At 44.8% G+C, this 13,575-nt stretch overlaps 1 protein-coding gene across 3 annotated transcripts in view; it reads right to left on the bottom strand.

Annotated features, from left to right (window-relative positions):
* The window catches only part of IPO9 (importin 9), a 205,505-nt gene that overhangs the window by 135,877 nt on the left and 56,053 nt on the right, over positions 1-13,575 (bottom strand). For all 3 annotated transcript variants that reach the window (XM_084611069.1, XM_084611070.1, XM_084611071.1), the window contains exons 5-7: positions 6,277-6,365; positions 5,709-5,795; positions 3,020-3,139 (exon numbers count right to left, since the gene is read on the bottom strand). In XM_084611069.1, the coding sequence (XP_084467195.1) occupies positions 3,020-3,139; positions 5,709-5,795; positions 6,277-6,365 (296 nt within the window). The remainder of the gene's footprint in view (positions 1-3,019; positions 3,140-5,708; positions 5,796-6,276; positions 6,366-13,575) is intronic.

Raw genomic sequence — 13,575 nt, 5'->3', positions numbered from 1 at the left:
ACCGTAATTAAGGTGGGAAGTACTAATGGGAAAAAAAAGTGTGTTGCAAACCTCAAAATGTATGCGAAATTGTGGACTGTGCAAAGTAAACTGATTTAAATCAAAATTGTAGTGGAAACCTAATATTGTGGGAACAGCAATACTGAAAGTTAAATAGGGCCTATTGTGATTTAAACAGAGATTAATCACTCTTGGAAGGCACACAAATAATGTATAGCTCCAACTATAAGACTCAGTCTTCCACCTCTGAGTGTTTCCCATCTGTAATACTGGAAAAGTAATATGCTTAACCCAAAAAGAAAAGGAGTACTTGTGGCACCTTAGAGACTAACCAATTTATTTGAGCATGAGCTTTCGCGAGCTACAGCTCACTTCATCGGATGCACCCACAATCCAAACATCACCTCCACACATCCGTAGGTGCAAAAATCAATAACTGCCCCAAGCCAGCTACCAACACCTCCGGTCCCTTCCCCCAAATTTCTACAGTGCAGCTATGTGGTCAGTACAAAGATCTGCAGGACACCAAAAACAGGAAATGGGGAAAAAAGGTAAGAAACTTAATTTACTATCCAAACCAGTACTTTCTTCTTCCCAACCTTCACCTCTAACCTAGTTAGACGGTAAGCTTTTCAAGGCATGGACTGTCTAACTATGCACCTGTATAACATCTAGCACAACAGTTCTCCAATTTCAGCTAGGGCTTAAAAATGCTACCATCATTCAAACAAAACAATAAACCAGAGGGCTTTGATACAGAATGTAGGTCCCACTTGCTATGGAATACACTGGGCCTTAACAAGTAGCACAGAGGATATGGCTTTAGTTAGAACTAAACTGGCGACCACAGGTGCTTTAGGCCACGATTCAGGAAAGCAATCCTACTCACAAAGGCACTTAAGCATGGGCTTAAATAGTTTCCTGAATAGGAATGCTCTAACACAGAGATAGGCAAACTACGGCTCATGGGCCACATCCGGCCCGCAGGACCCTCCTGCCTAGCCCTTGAGCTCCCAGCCTGGGAGGCTAGCCCTTGGCCCCTCTCCTGCTATCCCCCCTCCCTGCAGCCTCAGCTTACCGTGCTGCCAGTGCTCTGGGTGGCGGGGCTGCGAGCTCCTGCCGGGCAGCGCTGCCCGGCCTGCCCCGGTGCTCAAGACTGTGCGGCAGCATGGATGGCTCCGGCTGGGGGCCACGGCTGCCAGTCCTGGTGTTCTGAGTGGCATGGTAAAGGGGGGGGGGTTGGATAAGGGGCAGTGGGTTCCAGGGGGCAGTCAGGGGACAGTTGGATGGGGCGGAGGTTGGCGGGGGGGGGGGGGGAAGAGTCAGGGAATTGGGGGGTTGAATAGGTGTGGAAATCCTGTGGGGCCTGTCAGGGGGCGGGGGTGTGGATATGGGTCAGGGCAGTCAGGGGATGGGGGGTTGGATAGGAGGTGGAGTCCTGGGAGGGGGCAGTCGGGGACAAGGAATAGGGTGGGATTGGATGGGTCAGGGGTTCTGAAGGGGGCAGGAAGTGTGAAGGGGCGGATATGGGGCAGGGGCCAGGCTCTTTGGGGAGGCACAGCCTTCCCTACCCAGCCCTCCATACAGATTCAGAACCGTAATGTGGCCCTCAGGCCAAAACGTTTGCCCACCCCTGCTCTAGCATAAGTATTTTCTTGAATTGGAGCCTTACACAAATTAAGAGCAGCTGTACAGAATATTCCGGATTCATAATCGTTCGCACTACTGCTGAGTGTCACCATTTCCTCTGCATTTGCTATATGACAGCTATGACAATGCACAGGCTCCATGATTAAGAACATGGAAATTCTGTAACATTCCTCCACATCTCTGAACACACGCTCCTGAGGCTCAGAGACTGAGTAGAAGTCATTGACACTTGTATTGCATTATGTTCTCCAGGCAGCCTGCTCAGCATTTGCAATATTGTCCAAGAACCCCAGCTCAGAACCTTCTCTCCACTGAGGGAGCTCTGAGTTAGTTTCAGCAGCTCATACTTTTGGCTCTCCAAACCTTGGCTGTTACGTTGCTCTCTAGGCAGCACAGCCTACTCTTCTAATTCTTGCCCTGCTATAAAGCTACAGCTGGATTCTTACTTTGACTCCCTTATTCAAACCAGCTTGGCTCTATGAAACAATGCAGAAAGAATGCACTGTAATCCAGTTAACTCGTTCTTGTGTGGAAACATGGAGAACCGAAGAAGGCCCTCACCCTAGTTTAGGCATTAGTGCAATATAAAGGTTAAATAATAAAGGTACAGACAAGTCTTGGCAGGGCTGAGACACAAAATGTCCAAAGCCCAAAACAACAAAATTGCAACTTCCACAGCATCTTGGAAAGATGCCAATTTATCCAGACCATAAACCACAGAATCCACAGGGTTCTTCTGACTGAGAAGAGTGAGGCAAGTCAGATTTCTAAAAGGTACTGGATCCAAGCTATCTGAAAACTCAGGAAGAAAACACCATCAGTTGACACTCGGTTCACATTTTCACTGTTCCCTTTGCAACCATAAGGACCAGATTTTTTTTTAAATTAAAACATTCTGTAGCATAATTCTGCAGCAAGAAATGAATACCACAGCCTTGGAATCATGGAACACACAGGGTCCTGACTGTAATCAAAAAGCTGTCAAGATACACTGTGTACATTTGTGAAGATTCAAATCACCTTAATCAAAAACAGACATTCCCAGTTAGAATACACCAAATACCAGCTAACAAAATTAGAATCCCACCACCTATTTGTCTGCCATCATAGAGACAAGCTACAGCTCTCTCATGTGCATGCATGCGCACACACACCTGAGTCCACAGCTGACAAAGACAGCTAACCATACGCATCTACAACTCATTCAGACAAAATGGCTCATGTTAACATTGCAAGTTGTTGGAGTCACAGCACTCTGCAACTCAAAATGTGTAATGCCAACAAGGACGACATTAGCCTTGTTTTTCTGTCTCCGTGTTAAGACAACATACATGTGGGTATTAATTACTGTACCACACTATGTGCTTACCTTTAAGACCTCCATTTTAAATCCACTGTCCGATGTAGGCCCATCAGGCATCTGTAGGGCCTGAACAAAGGCCTCTGTGAACTGCTGCACTACAGGAAAGATCAGGACTTTGGCTGCACCCTAGTCACAACAAATACAAGTAGTATTGAATTCTATACATTAGTATTACCATAGCACTTGGGCGTCTCAGACATGGACCAGGACACCACTGTGCCAGGCGCTGTACAAACAGAACAAAAAGACAGTCTACAATAACTGGTAAATTTACATGCACACTATTAAAAGCTGAAGCTCACAGACAGCAATGGAAATCATACCGTTATGTTGCCCCAAAACAAAGTAGAGGCTGATGACAACTGCTGTGCATTGAGGACTCACATGCAGCTTCCGGGGGTGCCTCTTCACAATGACTGTCAAACTGACTGGCTTTTCAGTTTGGAAGCCAGCAACAATTGCAAAGCAGAGCAAGCTTTTCAAAAACTGTCTTAAGTAATAAAAGCTGGCATGAGAATTGCTGTGTTGATTTCTCTGGGTAATATATACAAAAAGCATTTTGGCTGCAATTTGCATTTTGGCTGTAAATGGTGCTAGGTGGAGCAAGATTAAAGTCTGCACTTTGGACAAAGTAAGAAAAATCAGACACATCAAAACTTACGCAATATTATAAAGGCACTGGTTGTGACTCCGTAAGAAAGACAGTTAAGTTCCACACTTAAAGCAGTACTTGTGGCACCTTAGAGACTAACCAATTTATTTGAGCATAAGCTTTCGTGAGCTACAGCTCACTTCATTGGATGCATACTGTGGAAAATACAGAAGATGTTTGCTTTTATACACACAAATCATGAAAAAAATGGGTGTTTATCACTACAAAAGGTTTTCTCTCCCCCCACCCCACTCTCCTGCTGGTAATAGCTTATCTAAAGTGATCACTCTCCTTACAATGTGTATGATAATCAAGGTGGGCCATTTCTAGCACAAATCCAGGGTTTAACAAGAATGTCTGAGGAGGGGGGGGGTAGGAAAACAAGGGGAAATAGGTTACCTTGCATAATGAATTAGCCATTCCCAGTCTCTATTCAAGCCTAAGTTAATTGTATCCAATTTGCAAATGAATTCCAATTCAGCAGTCTCTCGCTGAAGTCTGGATTTGAAGTTTTTCTGTTGTAATATGGCAACTTTCATGTCTGTAATCGCGTGACCAGAGAGATTGAAGTGTTCTCCGACTGGTTTATGAATGTTATAATTCTTGACATCTGATTTGTGTCCATTTATTCTTTTACATAGAGACTGTCCAGTTTGACCAATGTACATGGCAGAGGGGCATTCAAATCCAGACTCCAGTGAGAGACTGCTGAATTGGAATTCATTTGCAAATTGGATACAATTAACTTAGGCTTGAATAGAGACTGGGAGTGGCTAAGTCATTATGCAAGGAAACCTATTTCTCCTTGTTTTCCTAACACACCCCCTCCCCCCAGACGTTCTTATTAAACTCTGAATTTGTGCTGGAAATGGCCCACCTTGATTATCATACACATTGTAAGGAGAGTGATCACTTTAGATAAGCTATTACCAACAGGAGAGTGGGGTGGGGGGAGAGAAAACCTTTTGTAGTGATAAACACCCATTTTTTCATGATTTGTGTGTATAAAAGCAAACATCTTCTGTATTTTCCACAGTATGCATCCAATGAAGTGAGCTGTAGCTCACAAAAGCTCATGCTCAAATACATTGGTTAGTCTCTAAGGTGCCACAAGTACTCCTTTTCTTTTTGCAAATACAGACTAACACGGCTGTTACTCTGAAACTTAAAGCAGTATTCAACATCCTCGTTATTAGTTCCATACTCAAGAAAGCAGCACAAGAAATCTAAATAAGAACACCCCAGCACACCTGAAAGGCAATGGGACAAGCTTTTAGAAAGACAGACTGATGGGGGGGTATGGGGGGGGGGGAGACAGAGACTCCGCTGAAGGAACCTGAAGACATGGGCTTTCTCAGAGCCTGGGAATGGTAAGTCTCAGGGAAAAGCTAGATATATGTAGTCTGTTTTACTGTTTTTAAGATAAATATTTCAGAGAAATCCCTTCCTCTAAATAAATAATACTTTGCCTTAAGGAGGCTCTCTCTTATCCCTGAGAGCAGAACTGCAGGGTCTGAACTTAAGTCAAACCTGCAGAGGTAATCACAGTTAGTACTAGGGGATTGCAACCCAGGGCCTGGTCTGACAATGGGAGAACAGAATGATTCCACCTGGACCCAGGTGACCGCCCAAGGCCCAAAACCTAAAGGGGGGTGCACTGGAAGAGATCAAGAGTCAGAGGTGCAATTCGCTCAGTAACTGTGACAGCCATGAGGAGGACCTCCAGAATGGACCATATGGTGCCTTCTTCCCCAAATTACAGCACTTAATCTGTGTCCTGAAAATGTTTTCTCACAAGTTCCAAGTAAATCTATTGATCAGTTTAGGAGTTAAAATTAAGTGTGAAGAAGCCAGTTGCATTGAGTTTTGCACTTGAAGTAGAGATTCGGCCACTTTGCATATAAGAGAAATATAACATTTTCCCCAAAATTACTGTAGTATAGAATAAATATTCTAAGTTTCCAAACAGATGCTAATTTTACACCTGCTCAGAATAATTTCCTGCAATATACAATGAACTCATGAACTGAAAATCAAACTTACCTTCTCCAACTCCTCCATGTTACAGATCATATGGGCACATGTGGTGAAGATCTCTACTGCACGTGATCTGGTGCGAATACCATATACCTTTTAGAAAACATATATGTCTCAGGTGTGACAAGAAAAATGCTGGTGATACCAGGGAAGCGAAAGTGTGTTTAATCACTACCATTAACCATGCTCATATGTTATCCTTAACACACTTATTTCAGAGATTTCTCTTTCTTCAGCACAGTCTAAATTTGAACAAGTCACCAGCTAATTTCTTAACACTGAACAATGAACCTGAAAACTCCTAAGAGACATTGTAGTAACCAAAACTGCAGGAAAAGGAGAGAGAGATATCAGAATCCAACACAATCTCATTCTCACTTACCTGAAATACCCTCTTAATGCATTCAGTAGGTCATCACAATATTTAATTACTTTCAAACACATGACATCTAGCTACATCTACATTTCTTTATTCCTTCAGAACAGGCACCTCCCTCCCTAACCTACTAACCGGCAATATGTTGTCATTTAGTTAGTACCACTAACAGTGAAGACAAATAGTTCTTTGCCATACCTCCGCCATTGTGAAAATTTTGTACATCTCAGGAAGAATAACAGGAGCGACGAGTGGCATCTGTGTGTCTGTCACTTCCCGGGTAAACTCTAGGAAGAGAAACAAGTAAAGAGGAGAGTCCCCATACATGTGAGCATTATCTCCCAGGTTCACACTCCAATTCAGTTCAGCCTCAACAATAGAAGTGATTTTATTCTTCGTTAAACTTTAATTTACACCAGTGTGTAGGGCCCTACCAAATTCAAGGCCATGAAAAACGTGTCACGGATTATGAAATCTGGTCTCCCCCTGTGAAATCTGGTCTTGTGTACTTTTACCCTATAATATGCACATTTCAGGAGCGGAGACCAGCGTCTCTCAAACTGGGGGGCCTGACCCAAAATGGAGTTGCAGGGGGGTGACAAGGTTATTTAAGGGGGGTTGCGGTATTGCCACCCTTACTTCTGGGCTGCCTTCAGAACTGGGTGGCCATAGAGAGGCAGCTATTAGTTGGGCGCCCAGCTCTGAAGGTAGCGCCCCGCCAGCAGCAGTGCAGAACTAAGGATGGCAATATCCTACCATGCCACTCTTATTTCTGTGCTGCTGCCTTCAGAGCTCAGTGGCTGGAGAGTGGCGTCTGCTGACCAAGGGCCCAGCTCCGTAGGCAGCAATGCAGAAGTAAGGGTGGTAATACCAAGCCATGGCATCCTTACTTCTGCACTGCTGCTGGCAGGAGCTCTGCCTTCAGAGCTGGGCCCTCAGTCAGCAGCCGCCGCTCTCTAGCTGCCCAGCTCTGAAGGCAGCACTTCCGCCAGCAGCAACGCAGAAGTAAGGGTAGCAGTACCACAACCCCCCCTACAAACTAGGTCTGCAGGCAGGCTCATTGATTTCAAGAATGTGGAGGAGTCTTGGAATTACTTTAAATCAAAGTTGCAGTTGCAGCCTGCATTCCAAGCAGGGGGAAAAAATTTGTAGGGACAAGTTGCAGACTAAACTGGATGAACAAGCATTTCAGGCAGATTATTAAGGGCAAGAAGAAAGTCCACAAGGAATGGAAAAAGGAATGGACCAACAAGGAAAGCTCTCTCTTGGGGGTGTTTCTACACTGCAATTAAAAACCCACATCTGGCCCGTGCCAGTTGACTAGGCTCACACGGCTCAGGCTAAGGGGCTATTTAATGACAGTGTAGATGTTTGCATTCAGATGGGAGCCTGGGCTCTAGAACCCTATGAGATGGGAGGGTCCCAGAGCTTAGGCTGCAGCCCTGCAAGTCTGAGTGAGCTTGCATGGGCCACCTGAAGGTTTTTAACGGAAGTGTAGACATACCCTTGAGATCAGAAAGCATAAGGAAAAAGTGAGAACTGCCAAAAGGCAAGCAGAGCTAGCGCTTACATAGGAAATTAAAAACAGTAAAGATTTCTTTAGCCCTGTAAATAAAAAGAAAGCAAGGAAAGGTGAGACCGCTAGGCGCTGAGGACAGGGTGGCAATTAAAGATAATCTCGGTACAGTCCAACATCTGAACAAATGCTTTGCTTCATTTTTTACTAAGGAAAATGAGGAGCTTGGGGGCAGCAGAAGGGTGGTAATGGGAATGAGGATATGAAAGAATAAATTACCACATCTGAGGTGGACGCCAAACTCAAACAATCTAATGGAAGAAGCTTACAAAAAGTGGAAGATTGGACAAATGACCAGGGAAGAGTATAAAAATATTGGTCGGGCATACAGGAGTGAAATCAGGAAGGCCAAATCACACCTGGAGTTGCAGCCAGCAAGAGATGTTAAGAGTAACAAGAAGGGTTTCTTCAGGTATGTTAGCAACAAGAAGAAAGTCGAGGAAAGTGTGGGCCATTTACTGAATGACGGAGGCAACCTAGTGACAGAGGATGTGGAAAAAGCTGAAGTACTCAATGCTTTTGTTTTGCCTTTGTCTTCACGAACAATATCAGCTCACAGACTGCTGCACTGGGCAGCACAGCATGGGGAGGAGGTGACCAGTCCTCTGTGGAGAAAGAAGTGGTTCGGGACTATTTAGAAAAGCTGGATGAACACAAGTCCATGGGGCCGGATGCGCTGCATCTGAGAGTGCTAAAGGAGTTGGCGGATGTGATTGCAGAGCCATTGGCCATTATCTTTCAAAACTCATGGCAATCGGGGGAGGTCCCGGATGACTGGAAAAAGGCTAATGTAGTACCCATCTTTAAAATAGGGAAGGAGGAGGATCCGGGGAATTACAGGCCAGCCAGCCTCACCTCAGTCCCTGGAAAAATCATGGAGCAGGTCCTCAAGGAATCAATTCTGAAGCACTTAGAGGAGAGGAAAGTGATCAGGAACAGTCAGCATGGATTCACCAAGGACAAGTCATGCCTGACTAATATAATTGCCTTCTATGATGAGATAACTGGCTCTGTGGATGAGGGGAAAGCAGTGGACGTGTTGTTCCTTGACTTTAGCAAAGCTTTTGACACAGTCACAGTATTCTTGCCAGCAAGTTAAAGAAGTATGGGCTGATGAATGGACTATAAGGTGGATAGAAAGCTGGCAAGATTGTCGGGCTCAACGGGTAGTGATCAATGGCTCCATGTCTAGTTGGCAGCCGGTAGCAAGTGGAGTGCCCCAAGGGTCAGTCCTGGCGCCGGTTTTATTCAATATCTTCATTAATGTTCTGGAGGATGGTGTGGATTACACCCTCAGCAAGTTTGCAGATGACACTAAACTGGGATGAGTGGTAGATACGCTGGAGGGTAGGGATAGGATACAGACAGCCCTAGGCAAATTAGAGGATTGGGCCAAAAGAATCTGATGAGGTTCAACAAGGACAAGTGCAGAGTCCTGCACTTAGGATGGAAGAATCCCATGTACTGCTACGGACTAGGGACCGAATGGCTAGGCAGCAGTCATGCAGAAAAGAACCTAGGGGTTACAGTGGACAAGAAGCTGAATATGAGTCAACAGTGTGCCCTTGTTGCCAAGAAGGCCAATGGCATTTGGGGCTGTATAAGCAGGGGCATTGCCAGCAGATCGAGGGACATAGAATCATAGAATATCAGGGTTGGAAGGGACCCCAGAAGGTCATCTAGTCCAACCCCCTGCTCGAAGCAGGACCAATTCCCAGTTAAATCATCCCAGCCAGGGCTTTGTCAAGCCTGACCTTAAAAACCTCTAAGGAAGGAGATTCTACCACCTCCCTAGGTAACACATTCCAGTGTTTCACCACCCTCTTAGTGAAAAAGTTTTTCCTAATATCCAATCTAAACCTCCCCCACTGCAACTTGAGACCATTACTCCTCGTTCTGTCATCTGCTACCATTGAGAACAGTCTAGAGCCATCCTCTTTGGAACCCCCTTTCAGGTAGTTGAAAGCAGCTATCAAATCCCCCCTCATTCTTCTCTTCTGCAGGCTAAACAATCCCAGCTCCCTCAGCCTCTCCTCATAACTCATGTGTTCCAGACCCCTAATCATTTTTGTTGCCCTTCGCTGGACTCTCTCCAATTTATCCACATCCTTCTTGAAGTGTGGGGCCCAAAACTGGACACAGTACTCCAGATGAGGCCTCACCAATGTCGAATAGAGGGGAACGATCACGTCCCTCGATCTGCTCGCTATGCCCCTACTTATACATCCCAAAATGCCACTGGCCTTCTTGGCAACAAGGGCACACTGCTGACTCATATCCAGCTTCTCGTCCACTGTCACCCCTAGGTCCTTTTCCGCAGAACTGCTGCCTAGCCATTCGGTCCCTAGTGTGTAGCGGTGCATTGGGTTCTTCCGTCCTAAGTGCAGGACCCTGCACTTATCCTTGTTGAACCTCATCAGATTTCTTTTGGCCCAATCCTCCAATTTGTCTAGGTCCTTCTGTATCCTATGCCTCCCCTCCAGCGTCTCTACCACTCCTCCCAGTTTAGTATCATCTGCAAATTTGCTGAGAGTGCAATCCACACCATCCTCCAGATCATTTATGAAGATATTGAACAAAACCGGCCCCAGGACCGACCCTTGGGGTACTCCACTTGATACCGGCTGCCAACTAGACATGGAGCCATTGATCACTACCCGTTGAGCCCGACAATCTAGCCAGCTTTCTACCCACCCATGATTGTTCTTCCTCTATTCGACATTGGTGAGGCCTCATATGGAGTACTGTGTCCAGTTTTGGGCCCCACTCTACAAGAAGGATGTGGAAAAATTGGAAAACATCCAGGAGAGGGCAACAAAAATGATTAGGGGACTGGAACACATGACTTATGAGGAGAGGCTGAGGGAACTGGAATTGTTTAGTCTGCGGAAGAGAAGAATGAGGGGGGATTTGATAGCTGCTTTCAACTACCTGAGAGGTGGTTCCAAAGAGGATGGCTCTAGACTGTTCTCAGTGGTAGCAGATGACAGAACAAGGAGTAATGGTCTCAAGTTGCAGTGGGGGAGGTTTAGGTTGGATATTAGGAAAAACTTTTTCATTAGGAGGGTGGTGAAACACTGGAATGCATTACCTAGGGAGGTGGTGGAATCCCCTTCCTTAGAAGTTTTTAAGATCAGGCTTGACAAAGCCTTGGCCAGGATGACTTAGTTAGGGATTGGTCCTGCTTTGAGCAGGGGGTTAGACTAAATGACCTCCTGAGGTCCCTTCCAACCCTGACATTCTATGATTCTATGAATGGGACTAAATTGGGAAGCCTGGATAATCTCCACCCAAGAATATTAGAGGAGCTGGCACATGGAATTGCAATCCCAATAGGAAGTATCTTTTATGAATCCATAAATGTGGGGTGTCGTACCCTATGACAGGAGAACTGCAACTACAGTCCCTTCTTTAGAGAAAGGAAGAAAAAAAAAATGTGATTTAGGAAACTACAGCCCCATTAGTGTGACCTCAATTGTATGCAAGATCTTAGAACAAATTTTGAAGGAGTAGTTAAGAACACAGAGGTAAACGGTAATGGGGATAAAATACAGCATGGTTTTACAAAAGGTAGATTGTGCCAGACCAACCCCATCTCCTTCTTTGAGATAACTGATTTTCTAGACAAAGTAAATGTAGTACATGCCATCTGCCTGGATTTCACTAAAGCATTTGATACAGTTCCACATGGGAAGTTAGTTAACTTGGAGAAGATGGGGATTAATATGAGAATCAAAAGATAGCAAAGGAACTTGTTGAAGGGGAGAGTAAAACTGGTCATGCTGAACGGTGAACCGTCAGGCTGGAGGAAGTTTATTAATGGAGTTCCTCAAGGATCAGTCTTGGGACCAATCTTAGTTAACATTTTCGTTAATGACCTTGGCAGAAATTTAGACATGAAATTAGGCAACAATTTCTAACCACCAGAGGAGTGAAGTTCTGGAATAGCCTTCCAATGGAAGCAGTGGGGGTAAAAACCAAACCTGTTTTAAGACTGAACTTGATACGTTTATGGAGGAAATGGTATGATGAGGTTGCCTACAGTGGCATATGGCAACTGCCACTAAGCAATATCTCCAATGACCAGAGACGGGACACTAGATGGGGAGGGCTCTGACTTACTACATAGAATTCTCTCTCAGGTATCTAATTGGTGGGTCTCACCCACATGTTCAGGGTCTAACTAATAGCCATATTTGGGGTTGAAAAGTGATTTCCCCCCAAGTCAGACTGGCAGTAACCCAAGTTTTTCACCTTCCTCTGCAGTGTGGGGCACGAGTCACTTGCTGGTTTGAACTGGAGTAAATCATGGATTCTCTGTAACTTGAGGTCTTTAAATCAAGATTTGAGGACTTCAGTAACTAAGCCAGAAGTTATGGGCCTATTAAAGGAGGGGGTGGGTGAGGTTCTATGGCCTGCGATGTGCAGATGGGTCAGACTAGATGATCATGATGGTCCCTTCTGGCCTTAAAGACTACACATCTAACATGTGAGCTGCTAACATTTTTGACAATAGTTTTGATTAATGCTCCCCATTATTTAATACAGTAGCAGTTGGTATCCAAAATTAGTGCTGAGGCTGCAGATAACATTCTGCACCAAATCCCCTTTTGAAGTAGCTCATATTTTCCATGTGGAAAATGGATGTTCCAGGGTCAGCAGGGGCATGTGCAAACAGCCCTATACTGTTGCTATCTGGAGATAACCCCACAGAAGCCTGTACTCCATGCCTTGTCCCTTCTCCCTCTGCTGCCAGGCCAAAGCTCCCCCAATGATAGAAAGATGTACAGCAACTTCCAAAGGATGGAGCAGCTTCAGCCTCATAGATACTCCCCGTGTCAGCAAGAGGTACTACACCCAGCAGTGATTAGCCACATGACAGATAGGACATTACTGGTGAGGCTTCGCACCAATGATCAGCCAGCCCTGGATTTATATAATTTGTGCTGCTATATTTTGTAAATAAGCACCTAGATGCTATGGTGCTAGGCATGAGTCACTATAATGAATATTTTAATATTCTAGCCGGCACCAACAGTATCCAATGGAGTTAAGGCTGCTAAATAGTTTCCATTATAACCACCAGTTTTCATTGGTTTTGAGGGCAATGGGAAGTGGTAGGCATTGACAGATATTACAATTCTTTATAGAGATTTCCGTAAAAGAACATTTGGCAGCCCCGTTGCAAAAAAATTTTCAATTATGAAAAATAGCAGCAAAAATGACCAATCACCCCAAAATTGTTTTTAAAACTACCCCTTCCACTAGATCAACTCTCCAAGTAATGAAACAGCGTGATGGGCAGGGAAACCCTTGGGGCCAGGAGAAAGGGAAAGCTGGGGTGTGTACAAATTGGGGGAAATGTGGAGAAATAGAGAGGGGGAAGTTAGGGTGTGCATACACCAGAGAATTACAGGGGTTAGAAACTAGGAAAAACTGGCCAGTACTTTCTGGCTGCACTGAACTGCCCCTTAAGGGAAAAAAGCCAGAGTGTACTGGTGAATATGGCACTCAGATTTAAAAGAAAATTTAAGGTTCATACTACTTATCTTAAAGTCATTACAAATCTCAGCAGTATCTTTGGGTTTCTTGTTTAGTGTTCATGTATGACACCTTTGATCATTTAAAGAAATAAATTCCTAGATAACTCTGTTAAACTGACAGGTTTCAGAGTAACAGCCGTGTTAGTCTGTATTCGCAAAAAGAAAAGGAGTACTTGTGGCACCTTAGAGACTAATTTCTCCCTACTGTTACTCGCACCTTCTTGTCAAGTGTCTGTAATGGGCCTCTCTCATTACCACTTCAAAAGTTATTTTTCCTCCCTTGGTATCCTGCTGTTAATTGATTTATCTCATTAGACTGACCTCACACTTGTTAAAGCAACCCCCATCCTTTGATGTATTTATACCTGCTCCTGTATT

The sequence above is a fragment of the Lepidochelys olivacea genome, assembly GCF_965140295.1.
Source record: "Lepidochelys olivacea isolate rLepOli2 genome assembly, chromosome: 21".
Lineage (NCBI taxonomy): Eukaryota > Metazoa > Chordata > Testudines > Cheloniidae > Lepidochelys > Lepidochelys olivacea.
This window is presented reverse-complemented; position numbering and strand designations above follow the sequence as displayed.